At 47.2% G+C, this 15722-nt stretch overlaps 1 protein-coding gene across 4 annotated transcripts in view; it reads right to left on the bottom strand.

The window, feature by feature from the left end:
• Positions 1 to 3196: 3196 nt before the first annotated feature.
• The window catches only part of LOC137521837 (rho guanine nucleotide exchange factor 19-like), a 91069-nt gene continuing 78543 nt past the window's right edge, over positions 3197 to 15722 (bottom strand). For all 4 annotated transcript variants that reach the window (XM_068241622.1, XM_068241624.1, XM_068241626.1 and 1 more), the window contains exons 11-16: positions 11134 to 11223; positions 10853 to 11016; positions 9432 to 9590; positions 6820 to 6899; positions 5382 to 5486; positions 3197 to 3888 (exon numbers count right to left, since the gene is read on the bottom strand). In XM_068241622.1, coding sequence (XP_068097723.1) covers positions 3731 to 3888; positions 5382 to 5486; positions 6820 to 6899; positions 9432 to 9590; positions 10853 to 11016; positions 11134 to 11223 — 756 coding nt within the window. In that variant the 3' untranslated portion in view covers positions 3197 to 3730. The remainder of the gene's footprint in view (positions 3889 to 5381; positions 5487 to 6819; positions 6900 to 9431; positions 9591 to 10852; positions 11017 to 11133; positions 11224 to 15722) is intronic.

Raw genomic sequence — 15722 nt, 5'->3', positions numbered from 1 at the left:
TAATCACAAGTAAATTTAGTGTGTGTACACTCAGACAGTGAGTGCACGCACGCAGGAGCTAGTAGCCTATGAACACAGTGACTGAGTGTCCTAGACTCCTAGTACAGTAAGAGTAAGTAGTAACAGTAAGTAGAACTAACTAATTACAATAATCAATCAGCGATCAGAAGGAAATAGAGTGTGGGTGGTGTGTGTACACTCAGACAGTGAGTGACCGCACGCAGGAGCTAGTAGCCTATGGACAGTGACTGAGTGTCCTAGACTCCTAGTACAGTAAGAGTAAGTAGTAACAGTAAGTACAACTAACTAATTACGATAATCAATCAGCGATCAGAAGGAAATGGAGTGTGGGTGTGTGTACACTCAGACAGTGAGTGCACGCACGCAGGAGCTAGTAGCCTATGAACACAGTGACTGAGTGTCCTAGACTCCTAGTACAGTAAGAGTAAGTAGTAACAGTAAGTAGAACTAACTAATTACAATAATCAATCAGCGATCAGAAGGAAATAGAGTGTGGGTGGTGTGTGTACACTCAGACAGTGAGTGCACGCACGCAGGAGCTAGTAGCCTATGGACAGTGACTGAGTGTCCTAGACTCCTAGTACAGTAAGAGTAAGTAGTAACAGTAAGTACAACTAACTAATTACGATAATCAATCAGCGATCAGAAGGAAATAGAGTGTGTGTTGTGTGTGTACACTCAGACAGTGAGTGCAGTGCGCACACGCAGGAGCTAGTAGCCTATATGAACAGTGACAGTGAGTGTCCCTACGGGTACAGTAAGAGTAAGTAGTAAGTAAGTACAACTAACTAACAATAATCTATCAGTAATCAGAAGGAAATAGAGTGTGTGTACACACAGACAGTGAGTGAGTGCACACACGCAGGAGCTAGCTAGTAGCCTATAAACAGTGACAGTCAGTGAGTGTCCTACTCCTAGTACAGTATAACTACAATACTATTAGTAAAGGACAGCAGAAATACTGGTATAGATGAGAGAAATAAACAGAGGACAGCTGCCCACAGAGGCAAGGCCCCCCTGAGGCCTAAACCTGTAAGCTTGCAGCAGCTGCCTGTCTCTAATGTAACACACAAGCTACTAACTAAAATACAATGTCTAAATAACTAACAACAATATAGGTGTGTATAGGAGGTGTATGTGAGCAAAAACGCTAGGTAAATGACCACAATAGAGCTCTTGCTAAGCCAAAGCACAAAGGAGCAACTCTCTCTCTGTACAAGTCTCAGGCAAGCACGGAGAAACGGAACATGGCGGCCGCTATTTATAGGGTAGGGGCTGGCCAGGGTCCCCCTCTGTGATTGGCTGCCGTCAGAGGGCCTGGGAGCCCTCTGATTGGCTCTAAGGACATCAATCTGGGCTATGACGCTATTCGAGCTCGGTACCGAGCTCGAATAGCGCCGGGTTGCTCGAATAGCTCGAATAGCGAATGGGCTATTCGAGTGTACTCGGATAGCCCATTCGAATAGCTCCAGCTATTCGGAGCTCGAATACCGAGCTCGAATAGCTGAAAAAGAGCTCGAATATTCGAGCTACTCGAATATTCGAGCTCTGCTGAGCACCACTAGTTGGAGACATCATATGCTCACTCCAACCTGAATTATCGCAAATTCCTTCTGTTTTAAGAAGGTAAACTTTTGTTTTGCTTAACATTTTATTAAGAGGGTTTTTGGTCCTTTGTAGCCCCCTTACACACTCCTGGGAGTTCTGGTTCACCATGAGCTTGCTGGGTACTCTGTACCTCTGGGTGTTTCAAGTCCTACCCCATAGAGCCACATTCATCCATGCCATGCACTGATGAAGATCAACTATTACAAAACAGTCTGTATGCATGTTAGATTATTGTGGCTCTGTACAATTAAGAGCCTGTTTCCACTTGTGCCGCATGCGTCTGCGAGATGCGCAGCGGCACTTCCCATCAGCCGTGCCATGCATGGCTATGGGATTCGCAGCCTCCCGCACAACTTTGGATGGAAATGCCGGCCGAATTGCTAGCGCAGGCGATTCGGCTGGCGGTGCTATTACTCCCTATGGCAGAGTTTCCCTGCGCTATTTGCCTTCGGGGGAAACTGCGGATTCGGCCCAGTTTCCGCACTAGTGGAAACGGGTCCTTACAAGCTGACACATCATTGCATTCCAGCAGTTCTGAGGGTGTGGTTACCTTACAAGGACAACATGGGATAATTTGTATATTCAGCAGTGATGCATTGTGGGAGACCTCATATGTTCACTCCCACCTGAATTATTTGCTAATACCTTCTGTTTTAAGAAGGAAAACTTTTGTTTTGCTTAAGAATATACCCACAGAAAGAGCATTACAGAGGATGCAATTACCTGTCGCATCAAAAAATACCAGTTCCCTGGCTGTCCTGCTAATCTTCTAGCTACAGTACTGTGTGAGTCACACCTGGAACAAGCATGCAGCCAGCGGAGTCACACCTGGAACAAGCATGCAGACAGTGGAGCCACACCTGGAACAAGCATGCAGCCAGCGGAGTCACACCTGGAACAAGCATGCAGCCAGCGGAGTCACACCTGGAGCAAGCATGCAGACAGTGGAGTCACACCTGGAACAAGCATGCAGCCAGCGGAGTCCCCCATAATAAAAAAAAGCCAGCTTAGCGATTCGCAGATTGTCGCTAGCTGGCTGTTTACCTGGTGGCTGTCTGTCGCTGCCGCTCCCCCTCCTCCTCTATAGCGCAGCTCCCCGCCTGTGTCCCTTCCATGCCTCCGTAAGCTTCCTCCAATCGGCTTACAGAGGCGGGGAGTGAAGGGACACAGGCGGGGAGCTGCGCTATAGAGGAGAAGAGGGAGCGGCGGCAACAGACAGCCTTCAGGTAAACAGCCAGCTAGCGACAATCTGCGAATCGCTAACCTGGCTTTTTTTTATTATGGGGGACTATTATGGGGGGATATTGATTACTATAAACAGGTTGTGTAGGTAAACTCTCATACTACATGGTGGTGGTGAAATTGGTCAGTGGTTGGCCAATCATAATTGAAAGTCTGTACCAGGCTTAAGTCAGAAGGTCTTAGACAGAGGAGAGATAATCAATGGCAGCCTTCAGTCCGGAAAAAACGAAGAAGGAATTGATATGTGTTGTAATTGTATAGATTGTGAGCTCTTGAGGCCAGGCCTCCCTATCACAGATGAATATCGTAATGGAGAAACAACACATGATGATGAGAATCCAATTTAATTACACAATGTCGGAATATTTACAGTCTTTAGTAGCCATTGGCTGCCCCTTCCCATGTGACTCAGGGGTCATGCGGAGAATCAACTCCTCCCAGGAAGTATATTACAGTTTGGGGGCCGCAGCTGGGTTCGGCCATTGGTGCTGGTGGAACGGTAAGGACCTGGAGGACGCCCGGCCCGTGTGGTCACCTTCATGCTGCAATGGGTTAATCCCTCCGGAGGTGACCGCAGACACAAGAAACGTGAGGGACAGTCTGAGAGTCACACGCTGTGACAGCACCGGTATTTTGTGAACCTGTCTGTAGGCGAAATTGGGGTGGGGCTATTGCAGCAGTCATGTGATGAGCGATGAGGTGTGCGAGGCCACAAGAGCACAAAGTCAGTGGTTTCCCCCTCCACACGTAAGCCGGACGTTTCGTGGACACACCAGGCCCCTTCGGCAGGGCGGGCTGAAATGTACAGGACATTAGAGTTCTGCCTTGGCGGGTGCAGTCTGACTGGAGGAGGGGATGTCTAAGGCGGCTTCATCTCCAGTTTGCTGGTGGCATGTTTGATCCGCTTGTTTTCCCGTAAGTTGCGCAGCCGGGCGTTCTTGTTGGTGATCTCTTCTACGTGTGTCGCTGGCGCCCATCCCCTCTCGCCGTCTGACAGTCGGATCCCTTCCATCCACCCTGCGGAGGAAGAAAGCACAGACACATGAGCGCATCGCCTGGAGGACGCAAATAGCCGCGGCGTCACCTGATCCGCCTCGTCACTCTGTGCCGGCGGCAAATCTCTGCAGCTCATCGCTATTCAACTGCCAGATGTAAACTTATTAAATAAGAGAGGCAGGTGTCCTTCTGGCATGTTCACAGCTTTATGTGGGGAGACCTCACACCTGTGAACCCCCCCCCCCCCTTTCCCCAGCAGCGGACTACAAGAACCAGCATGTCCTACATACATTTTTATAGAAGCAAAATACACTACATTGTCAAATCATAACTACATGCCTAAAGGGGTCTGACGTGCCGAGACCTGTAAAGGTATCCTGTGGTATCTGGCTATATCTCTATAATACATATAATACACTATCAGCCTATAATATAGTACAGCTGCCCCTGGTGATCAGGCCTGGACTTCTTAAGACCCGCAAAGAAGCCCTGTGGTGTCTAACTATATATTTATAATACACTATCAGCTTATAATACAGTGCAGCTTCCCCTGGTGGTCAGGCATGGACTCCACAAGACCTGTGGTATCTGGCTATATATCTATAATACATATAATACACTATCAGCCTATAATGTAGTGCAGCTGCCCCTGGTGGTCAGGCCTGGACTCCACAAGACCTGTAAAAAAAGTGTCCTGTGGTATGGTATCTGGTTATATATCTGTAATACACTATCAGCCTATAATGCAGTGCAGCTCCCCCTGGTGGTCAGGCCTGGACTTCACAGGACCTGTGAAGGTGTCCTGTGGTATCTGACAATAGATCTACATATCCTTTTACAGGGGCAGTTGATGGGCAGTGAAATGCCTCTCAAACTCTAACAACTGCTTGCTGCTGCCTGGTGACTGCTCACTGCTGCCTAGTAACGGCTTGCTGAGCACATACTGTAGTTCAACTGCTCGTGGAAAAGAGGCCTCATACATATAATACCCTAGCAGCCTATAATACAGTGCAGCTCCCCCTGGTGTTCAGGCATGGACTCCACAAAACCTGTGAAGGTGGCCTGTGGTATATGGCTATATAGCTATAATACATATAATACACTATCAGCCTATAACGTAGTGCAGCTCCCTCTGGTGGTCAGACCTGGACCCCACAAGACTTGTGAATGTGGTCTGTGGTATAATATAGTGCAGCTCCCCCTGGTGGTCAGACATGGACCCCACAAGAGCTGTGAAGGTGGTCTGTGGTATCTGGCTATGTAGCTATAATACATATAATACACTATCAGCCTATAACATAGTGCAGCTCCCCCAGGTGGTCAGACCTGGACCCCACGAGACCTATGAAGGTGGACTGTGGTATAATATAGTGCAGCTCCACCTGGTGGTCAGACATGGACCCCACAAGACCTGTGAAGCTGTCCGGTGGTATCTGACTATATATCTATAATATGTATAATACATCAGCCTCCCCATTGTCCCCCCATTTTCCACCTCTCCGGTATTTCCTCACCATCGCTGGTCTTGGCTGTCAGACGGAGGATGTCGGCTTTCTCCAGACTCAGCTCATCGTGTTCCTGGGCGGTGTACCCCTTAATGCACTGGACCTGTGGGGTGTCTGGGGGAGGAGAGACAGGAAGTCAGTAACAAGGAAGCATCAGAGCCGAAGGGGTAAATGAAATCAGGTGGTCATCATAAACATATATAGACGCTTAATTCATAGTTCATAGGCTCCTCCACCTCCTTTCACCCCTCCACCTTTTTACCCTCACCCCAATTATCCCTCAAGTCCCTCCCCCATCTTTCCACACCTACTACCCCCCCCCCCCCCCCCCCATTTAACACCCTGCCTAGCATGGCATCATTGTACACAGATCTCACTCTGTCCCCCAGATTATAGATAGAGGGGGCGGGGCTTGTGAGAGGCCATCCATTATTCTTAATGTATTAAGCCAGGTACACACAACAGATTTTGATTGTCCAATTTTACCACCTGCATATAGTATGAGGGTTAACCTACACAATCTCTTCATAGTATACAAAATCTGTTTGCCCTCATACTTCATGGAGGTGGTAAAATTGGCCAATCAAAATTGGATGTGTGACGCCCCCTCAGACTCCATGGTTTTCATGGACTGACAGCTGCCTGTTCACTCCCCGCCATCGTGACCTACTCTCCTATAGTCACATAAGCATCATGGGGAGAGGGATTGCTGTGTCAGCTGACTGTATACTTCTGGACACTCCTATATTCCCTCTAATGCATAGGTTGTCTATAGATTGGTGATGCAGCTAATGCTTGTCTTGCATAATGCATAGGTTGTCTATAGATTGGTGATGCAGCTAATGCTTGTCTTGCATAATGCATAGGTTGTCTATAGATTGGTGATGCAGCTAATGCTTGTCTTGCATAATGCATAGGTTGTCTATAGATTGGTGATGCAGCTAATGCTTGTCTTGCATAATGCATAGGTTGTCTATAGATTGGTGATGCAGCTAATGCTTGCCGTGAATAATGCATAGGTTGTCTATACATTGGTGATGCAGCTAATGCTTGTCTTGCAGGTACATTTTTATTTTGCAAAAATTACAAAGTCGTTTCGTTTCTTTCTCTCTCTTTTTTTTTATTAGGAGTTTTGTATGCAGAGTCTAAAATGCTGTTCTACTAAATGCCTATAAAATTGCTGTGTTGGGCCTGCGCTGATATATATGAGTATTTCAGTAATTGGGACCCTCTGCCAGTGATCAGCTGACATCTGTGCCCCCCAGAACTTTATAAATGTCACGATTCAATGTGACTTTCACTGGGCTTATTATTAATGCCTTTTATTATTATATATCCAGCGGGCTTCTTCCAGCCTTATAGGACACATGCTAATAAGCGCATTTCCTCTGTTCATTTGCATACATTTCCCATCACCCCCTGCAGGTGCTATTATTACACCAGTCACCTTCATTGTCCGACAGGTTCTCAAGGTCGCTGAGCGTCTTGGAGGAACACATAGCTGAGATCCAGCGCTGCTTCTGACTCCTGCGCAGAGAGCGAGAGATTAGCATGTATCCCCCCCTCCTAACATCCTATATACTGTATTCTATATCATTATATGGAGAGATTCGCCAGTTTCCTCCTCCTAACATCCTATATAGTCTATATCCTCACACGGAGAGAGTATCCTCTGTAGTCCACTCCTAACCTCCAACAATCATATGAAAAAGTTTGGGAATGCCTCTTAAAGACTAACGTTTAAAAAAAATGCATTATGTGTATTTTGTGCAAAACTCTGCTGCATTATGGGTATTTTGTTGGAAAAGCTGCCACATTATGTGTATTTAGTGCAAAACTCTGCCGCATTATGTGCATTTTGTGTGGAAATGCTGCCAATTATGTGTATTTCTGAGTCAACTGATACTGCAAATACTGGGGCACACCTGGTTACCTAAACTGTAGAGGGGGCTGCCTAATACTGGGAGCACACCTAGCTACCTATAATGTGGGAGGGGGATACTTAAAGTGAACCAGAGACGAAGCACCCATGTGTATTTTACCATATATATCAGTGGGAACATTAGAGAAAACACTTACCATGCTCTCTGTTTCATCCTCACTGATAAAAGTGTCTGTTATCAGCTGTGATAAGAATCCCTGACTGAGCATTCAGTCTAGCTTTGCCGGGAATGATTATTGCTGAGTCATTATAGCAGAGCCACAAGGGGGCAGGCTTGGGCTTGAAAAGACACCAGAGAAGACAGACTCAGCTATAATCATTCCGTAGCAAAGCCAGACTGAATGCTCAGTCAGCGATTCTTATCAGAAGGTGATAACAGTCAGATTAAACAGAGAACAATGAAACAAAGAGCAGATTAGGTGTTTACTGTCATGTTCCCACTGATTTATAAGGTAAAATACATGAGGGTGCTTCATCTCTGGTTCTCTTTAATACCGTGGGTATACCTGTCTACCTATACTGAGGGGGGAGCTCATTAGCTACCTGAACTAAGACCAAGGGCACATTTGGCTTCCGGGATGGGGGGAGCGTGTCAGCTACCAACACTGATCTGCTATGTGGCCCACAAATCAGAAAGTCTGTCCATCCCTGGTATATGGGGTTGTGGCATACAGTCTATAGGGATGGAGGAGATGATATACGGGTTGGTATGAGGGGTCATTGACTTATTGGAATATCTGACCCCCTGTGTAACTTCAACTTTGTGACTGATACTTGAACGTTGTCCTGCAGAATTTGTTGATATTGGGTTGAATTCATCAGACCCACAACCTTAGCAAGGGCCCCCCCCTGAACTACCCCCACAGCATGATGGAACCTCCACCAAAATTGACAGTAGGTAGCAGGTATTTTTCCTCTTCTTTTTCCACCATGCAAAGGGCTTTTGTTGTGGCCAAATAACTCCTCTTTATCTCATCAGTTGAAAGCACTTTGGGGTTCATGCATAAAAATTGCAGTAATATTGCTCTGCACAGACAGCGCACAGCAATATTACCCTCACTACCGACGCTGTGTACTCTACTCTATTCGTTTTATCCCTGCCATACTGATGTTCTTTGTGCTGGATTGTAGAACGATATACAGATTCGCCATCTACAGAAAGACGTTCTTGCAGGTCTTTGGAGGCGATCTGTGGGTTGTAACCACACTCACAACAATCCTCCATGTACTGTATGTCACTCTGGTCTGCAGACCTGAGGATAATAGTAACTGTGGCTAGGAATGCTCATTCGGATGTCGCGGGGATTGAAATCTCTGAATTACTGATCGGAAATCTGAATTTCCGATCGGAACTCGGAAATTGGAAAACCGAACTCGGAAATCGGATTTCTGCGTAAATACTGCAATTCGGTAATTTTAGTCAAATCACAGAACTCGAAATCAATGGACCAATCAGAGAATTCAGAAACAACTCGAAAGTATTTGGCCAATCAGAGAATGCAAAAAATGACCAGGAAAACCACTACTGGGACATCCGAACTCGGAAATCAGAAACCGATCGGAAATCCGTAAAGTCGATAATCGGCAGAAATCGGAATTTCTGCAGAATCGGAAATCGACATTTCCGACCATCCCTAGCTGTGGCCTTTCATTTCCTGATTACATTACTTACAGTGGACACTGACAGTTTAAAGGGAACCTTAATTGAGAGGGATATGGATGTTTCCTTTTAAAGGGACCCTGACCTAAAAAAATGAATGAAAATGGTACTCACATGGGGCTTTCTGCAGCCCACCGTAGGTCGGGAGGTCCCCCGGCATGGTGCGGGCTCCTCTCCCAGTCCCTCCGCCGCATACCGCACCGCCGACACCCGCGCCGGGTGTCGGGCTCACACTTCCTGAATCGGAACACTCTTCGTCATTACGCCAGCCACTGCGCGTCATCACGGCGGCCGGTGTGACAGTACTGCGCATGCGCGGTTAGATTTAAGACATGTAAAATTGATTGAATCTTATTTGAGTACTGGAAATGTAACCAAAGCTTGGCTATATAAGTGCTTTAAATCTAAACTGGAGTATACGGTATACTGGTAATTGTTTTTGCAGGTGCGCACTCACTCGCTCTGCGCTCGGAGCAGGATTTGGTGTTTCGGTCGTTGCTCATGACACAGCTGCAGATGGAACACTTCCCCCGGAACCTCCTGCAACTTCCAGCTCAGATCCGTCACCTTCAGATCACAGACCTGGGCGTGAGCGAAGACGGCAAACCTGCCCAGCCTGCGGAATACAACAAACATACATAAACAAGAAGAAATACAAACATGCCCCAAAGAGATGCCCTTCCAGCTGCTATAGTGCCCTTCCTGCAATATTAAGGGTTAGGAGCCGGTAGGACGGCCCTGCGGTGTCAGTGACACACTCTGGTGCCCCCTCTAGTGGAGGAGCTTGTATGGCAGCCCTGCTATGTCAGTGATACTTGCTGGTGCCCCCTCTAGTGGTGGAGCCGTTGTGGCAGTCCATGCAGTGTCAGTGATACTCTCTGGTGCCCCCTCTATTGGTGAAGTTGGTATGGCAGCCCCTGCAGTGTCAGTGATACTCTCTAGTGTCCCCTCTAGTAGAGTAGATGATATAGCAGCCACTGCAGTGTCTATGATACTCTCTAGTGTCCTCTAGTGGTGGAGCTGGTATGGCAGCCCATGCAGTGTCTGTGATATTCTCTGATACCCCCTCTAATGGTGGAGCTGGTATGGTAGCCTCTGCAGTGTCTTTGATACTCTCTGGTACCCCCTCTAGTGGTGGAGCTGGTATGGCAGCCCCTGCAGTGTCTGTGATACTCTCTGGTACCCCCTCTAGTGGAGGAGCTAGCAGTGCAGCCCCAGCAGTGTCTGTGATACTCTCTAGTGCCCCCTCTAGTGGTAGAGCTGGTATGGCAGCCCCTGCAGTGTCTGTGATACTCCCTGATACCTCCTCTAGTGGAGCTGGAATGGCAGCCCCTGCAGTGTCTGTGATACTCTCTAGTGCCCCCTCTAGTGGTGGAGCTGGTATGACTCAATTATACTTTCTGGTGTCCCCTCTAGTGGTGGAGCCGGTATGACAGCACCTGCAGTGTCAGTGACACTCTTTAGTGCCCCCTCTAGTGGTGGAGCTGGTATGGCTCAATGATACTTTCTGGTGCCCCCTCTAGTGGTGAATCTGGTATGACAACCCCTGCAGTGTCAGTGATACTCTCCAGTTCCCTCTCTAGCGGTGAAGCCAGTATGACGGCCCCTGCAGTGTCAGTTATACTCTTTAGTGCCCCCTCTAGTAGAGGAGCCGGTATGGCAGCACCTGCAGTGTCAGTGATACTCTCTGGTGCCCCCTCTATTGGTGAAGCTGGTATGGCAGCCCCTGCAGTGTCTGATACTCTCTAGTTCCCCCTCTAGTGGTGGAGCTGGTATGGCAGCCCCTGCAGCGTCTGTGATACTCTCTGGTACCCCCTCTAGTGGAGGAGCTAGCAGTGCAGCCCCAGCAGTGTCAGACTAATACTTTAGCACCCTCACTCTTTCTTCCTGGAGAGCAGAAGGCAGTCGTTGAACAGATGCAGGTAGACAGCTTTCGGGCTGAGTTTAAATCGGGATCCGGCCGTGTTTGGGATCTGCATGTCCAGCTCCACCAGCTCTCCATGTTTCACCAGCCAGCGTGACTGCGAGATCAGAGGGAAGATCTGTGGAGAGAGATGAGACCGTCAAAGGCGCCCCTCCCCCGGAGACCATCAGAGGCGCCCCTCCTCCAAAAACCGCCAGAGGCGCCCCTCCCCCGGATACCACCGGCGCATGCCTACCTTACTCTCAAAGTGAATCTTCTTATTGAGGTGGATGAGTTCCTCTGTCCTCTTCATAGACTGGACGCTGGCGTTACATTCCTTCACCAGCTACGGAGAGATCACAGTTATTCCTGTCAAACACCAACACTGTACGGTGCAAGCGATACCACACACAGCAGAGGAATTCATGACCGTAAGTGCTGTATTACGTGGCACATCTACCATGTGGTGCCAGGTACGTATGTGCAGGCACTCACGGCAACGGGGGTGACAGCAGAGGATGCTGGGAGTTGTGCCAATGGGACAGGTGAGAATTTACACAGCACGGGCATGGAGGGGACATTTTAAACTTGGGGACAGTAGCCAGGGATCCATCATGCAAATCTGTTGCCACGATATTGAATTGCCACTCACCCGATCAAACACTTTCAACCAAGACTTCTTAGCATGTCCAATCAATGCATTCGATTGATTTCGGCCCGAAATCATTTGAAACATCGGACATGTTGCGGCCCCAATTTTCATCCAGTTTGATAAAACTCTTGAATCAGATGGTTGACTGGCCTGCAGAATCGCTAAATGGCCACCTTAACCCCCTTGCCGTTACAATTCTGGCGGCAAGGGGGCAGCGCAGCACTTTTTAAAAATTTTTTTATTTTTTTTAAATCATGTAGCAAGCCGAGGGCTCGCTACATGACAGCCGCTGACAAGCGGCATCCCCCTATTCACTCTGATCGCCGAAGGCGATCAGAGTAAGCAGGAAATCCCGTTCAGAACGGGATTTCCTGCTGGGCTTCCCCGGTCGTAGCAGAGAATCGGCGGCGAGCGGCGGTGATCGGAAACTGCACGCAGCCAGCTAGCAAAGTGCTAGCTGCGTGCAGGAAAAAAAATTGAGAAAATCGGCCCAGCGGGCCTGAGAAATCCTCCTATGCAGGTTACCCCGAGCTGAGCTCGGGATAACTGGCAAGGAGGTTAAAGGAATACTTAAGTCAATTAAAAAAAAAAGATTTTTACTCACCTGGGTCATCCCTCAGCCTCCTGAAGCTGTATGGTGCCCTCGCAGCCTGGCTCTGATCCTCCTGTCCCCGCCAGCAGCTACTTCCGGGTTCGGCGATATAACATATATGCTATAGCAGCATAGAGGGTGATATAGCGGCTGGGAGCGCGGAGAATCACTTGCGTTCCCAGCCTGTCGGCGGCTGTCGACGAACCCGGAAGTAGTCGCCGGTGGGGACAGGAGGATCGGAGCCAGGCTGCGAGGGTACCATACAGCTTCAGGGGGCCGAGGGATGCCCCGGGTGAGTAAAAATCATTTTTTTTTTACTTTAAGTATCTGAAATACGCATACAGGTGAAATTCAAAACATTACAATAGTATGCAAAAGTCCATTTATTTCAGTGATTCAACTTAAAAGGTGAAACTAATGTATGAAATAGGAACCCTTTGCAGGTGTTTTGGATGAATGAGCTGATTAGAGTCTGACACTTTGAGCCGAGAATATTGAACCTTTTCACAATATTCTAATGGTCTGAGATTATGATTTTGGGGTTCTCATACGCTGTCAGCCATAATCATCAAAATCAAAACAAATAAAGGCTTGGAATATCTCGCTTTGCATGTAATGAGTCTATTTCATATATTAGTTTCCCCTTTTAAAGCATACCTTAGTCCTTCAGCAATTCGGAAATGAAAACCCTGTGCATGTGTGGGAAGGTGCGTATAGGCGTATTGCATCTCTCGTGGCACTGTGTCTTCCTCGGTTTATCTGTAACCGTCCCATTCCAGAGCCCTGGTGGGCGGGGTCAGCGCATGAGCAATATGTCCGCCTGAGTACATGCGCACTGAAAGATGTAGCTGGCACGCACTGTCACCAGGTACCCAAGCGGACATACAGCGCATGCACGCTCCGTATGTCCGGGTCCCTTCCCATGGGAGTGCGCGTGTACTTAGGCGGACATACTGCACCTGCGCTGACCCTGCCCACCAGGGCTTTGGAGCGGGACGGTTACAGATAAACCGAGGAACACGCAGTGCCACGGGAGGTGCGGTAAGCCTATGCGCACCTCCCCCCACACACACAGGGCGTCAATTTCCGAATTGGTTAAGGACTAAGGTATGCTTTAAGTTGAATTACTGAAATAAACGGCCTTTTTGGACTTTTGCACGATATTCTCGAGTTCACCTGTACATGTAATAAACGGCATATTATATTTATACCCTATAAGATAACAGCTGATAGAAATCCCTGATGGGGATATAAAAAGAGAGGAGATCACTTCCAAACTGGAAAACTGATAAAAACCAAACGTATGTCCTTCTATCCATTGGCCATAATAATATTACAGAGCGACGCAGGAAGTTATTAGTTAGCAGCGCTGTGCAGGCGATTCTGTGCTTATGCTGGCGGTTCACATAGGTTGACCCCCCTGGACTAACAACCCCCCCTCCGCAGGAGTCACACCCTGGTGTCACATCACACCCACCTGTGAGCTGACCGGATGGTCTCCAGTGTGGCAGGTGCAAACCGTCTGCACAAGCAATGCTGGGACAGAGGAGGCAGCCATGCAGTATCTGTACTGGGGAAGGGAGGGGGGGGGGGTATTTCCTATACTGATGGCTGCACATACTCAGGGCGCGTCCATGCAAAAAGGGCGTTGGGAAAAAAGGGCGCGAGGTGTAAACGATAAGCGGTAATAGCGTTTATACAAATATTGTGTTGTTTTACAATAATGTTTTACAAATTAAAAAAACCTTTAATAATGTCTAAAAAACCTTTAATGTCTATGAAATCGCAAATTGTGATTACGATAATCTTCCCTGTTTTGAAAGTAAAACTTATAATTAAGTTTTTTTTAAAAATGATACTATATGTATAATCGTTTATAATTGTATAATATTGTGTATAACCTTCATTTATCGTTTCTTCGTGTAATAAAATCTGAAAATATTATTTATAACACTGAAAAAAATATATAAGTAGGTTCATAATAACTGTAGTAAAACATTAGTAAATATTACTAACATTTTACTATGACTAAACCTAACCCTACTCTCAAACAGAACCCTCCCTCTACCTATCCTTAACCCTAAGACTCCTCTGGTGGTGCCTAACCCTAAGACTCCTCTGGTGGTGCCTAACCCTAAGACCCCCCTGGTGGTGCCTAACCCTAACCACTCCCCTGGTGGTGCCTAACCCTAACCACTCCCCTGGTGGTGCCTAACCCAAAGACCCCCTGGTGGTGCCTAACCCTAACCACTCCCCTGGTGGTGCCTAACCATTCCCCTGGTGGTGCCTAACCCTAAGACCCCCTTTAGTGATTGCTTTATTATGTGGATAATAATGTTTTACAAATGGTAAGTGATAACATTTTAAACAACGGTTTAGTTAAATACGATGCATATGTTTAGTATATTTCACGGGCACATTTTGTAAACTTAAATCATCACAAGCGCCGTTTGAGAACATTAATAATCCCCAGGCGCCGTTTGAAAACGTTAATAATCTCCGGGCACCCTTTTTTTCCTGTTCGGCGCCGTCAAACGATATTTATTATGGGAGTGAATGGCAGCGCCCTTTTTGTCCACTTGCTTCATGCGCTCAAATTTCCTGCTTCCCTCAGGACAGTCAATGACATGACTATGTATTCTGTAAAGTGTTGCAGAAGATGCCAATGCTCTATAAATACATAATAATATCAGTATGGTAGGACATTAGACTATGGCTATGGGGGGATTAGATTGTGAGCTCCTCTGAGGACAGTCAGTGACATGACTATGTACTCTGTAAAGTGCTGCAGAAGATGTCAGTGCTATATAAATACAGAATAATAATATAGGAGGACAATAGGCTATGATTATGGTTGGGATTAGATTGTGAGCTCCTCTGAGGACAGTCAGTGACATGACTATGTACTCTGTAATGTGCTGCAGAAGATGTCAGTGCTATATCAATATAATAATAATACTGTAGGACATTAGACTATACAGTAACTATTGTAGCCATCCTGCCAGCATGACTGTTCAGTACCTGTACAAAGTATATTCTGTGTGTAATCATATTGCTGGGATTTGTAGTTCTATGAGATTCAGCTCTGAGACAGTTGATAGTTTGCTCTGCTTGCACTTTCCCTCCTACATCTAGGTGGAGAATGCCTGTCACCATCACCGATAGGAGAGCAGCTTTTATACTGTGGAGATTTGTAGCCAATGAGAGAAAGTCTTAGCTCAGAGGAAGGAATATTCCAGAGGGGGAGTTTTCGTGAGAAGGGAGCAGAGGAGGCCGGAGAGAGATCTGAGGGTTTACACACAGTGTTCTACACACAGAACTGAGCTGTCTTCAGACTGTGACAAATTATTTTACATAGCTGCTTTATTCTGCCTCATCTGAATGAACTGTAAGCAAGCTATTGACCAGCTGATAGTGAATCCAGTTTATTGGTATGTCTTATCTGCCTGCATTGCAGCTTTCAGATTCACAGAGCCCGCTTTGAGTGAGTGATTCCTGTTGGATTGTTGACTTTCACATAATCAGGCCTCCCAGGGTCTTATGCAAGGCAGTTTCCAGTTAGTACTAGAGACAGAAACTGTCATACTGGCCTAACAATCTG

This window comes from Hyperolius riggenbachi, chromosome 6 (genome assembly GCF_040937935.1).
Source record: "Hyperolius riggenbachi isolate aHypRig1 chromosome 6, aHypRig1.pri, whole genome shotgun sequence".
NCBI classification, from domain to species: domain Eukaryota; kingdom Metazoa; phylum Chordata; class Amphibia; order Anura; family Hyperoliidae; genus Hyperolius; species Hyperolius riggenbachi.
This window is presented reverse-complemented; position numbering and strand designations above follow the sequence as displayed.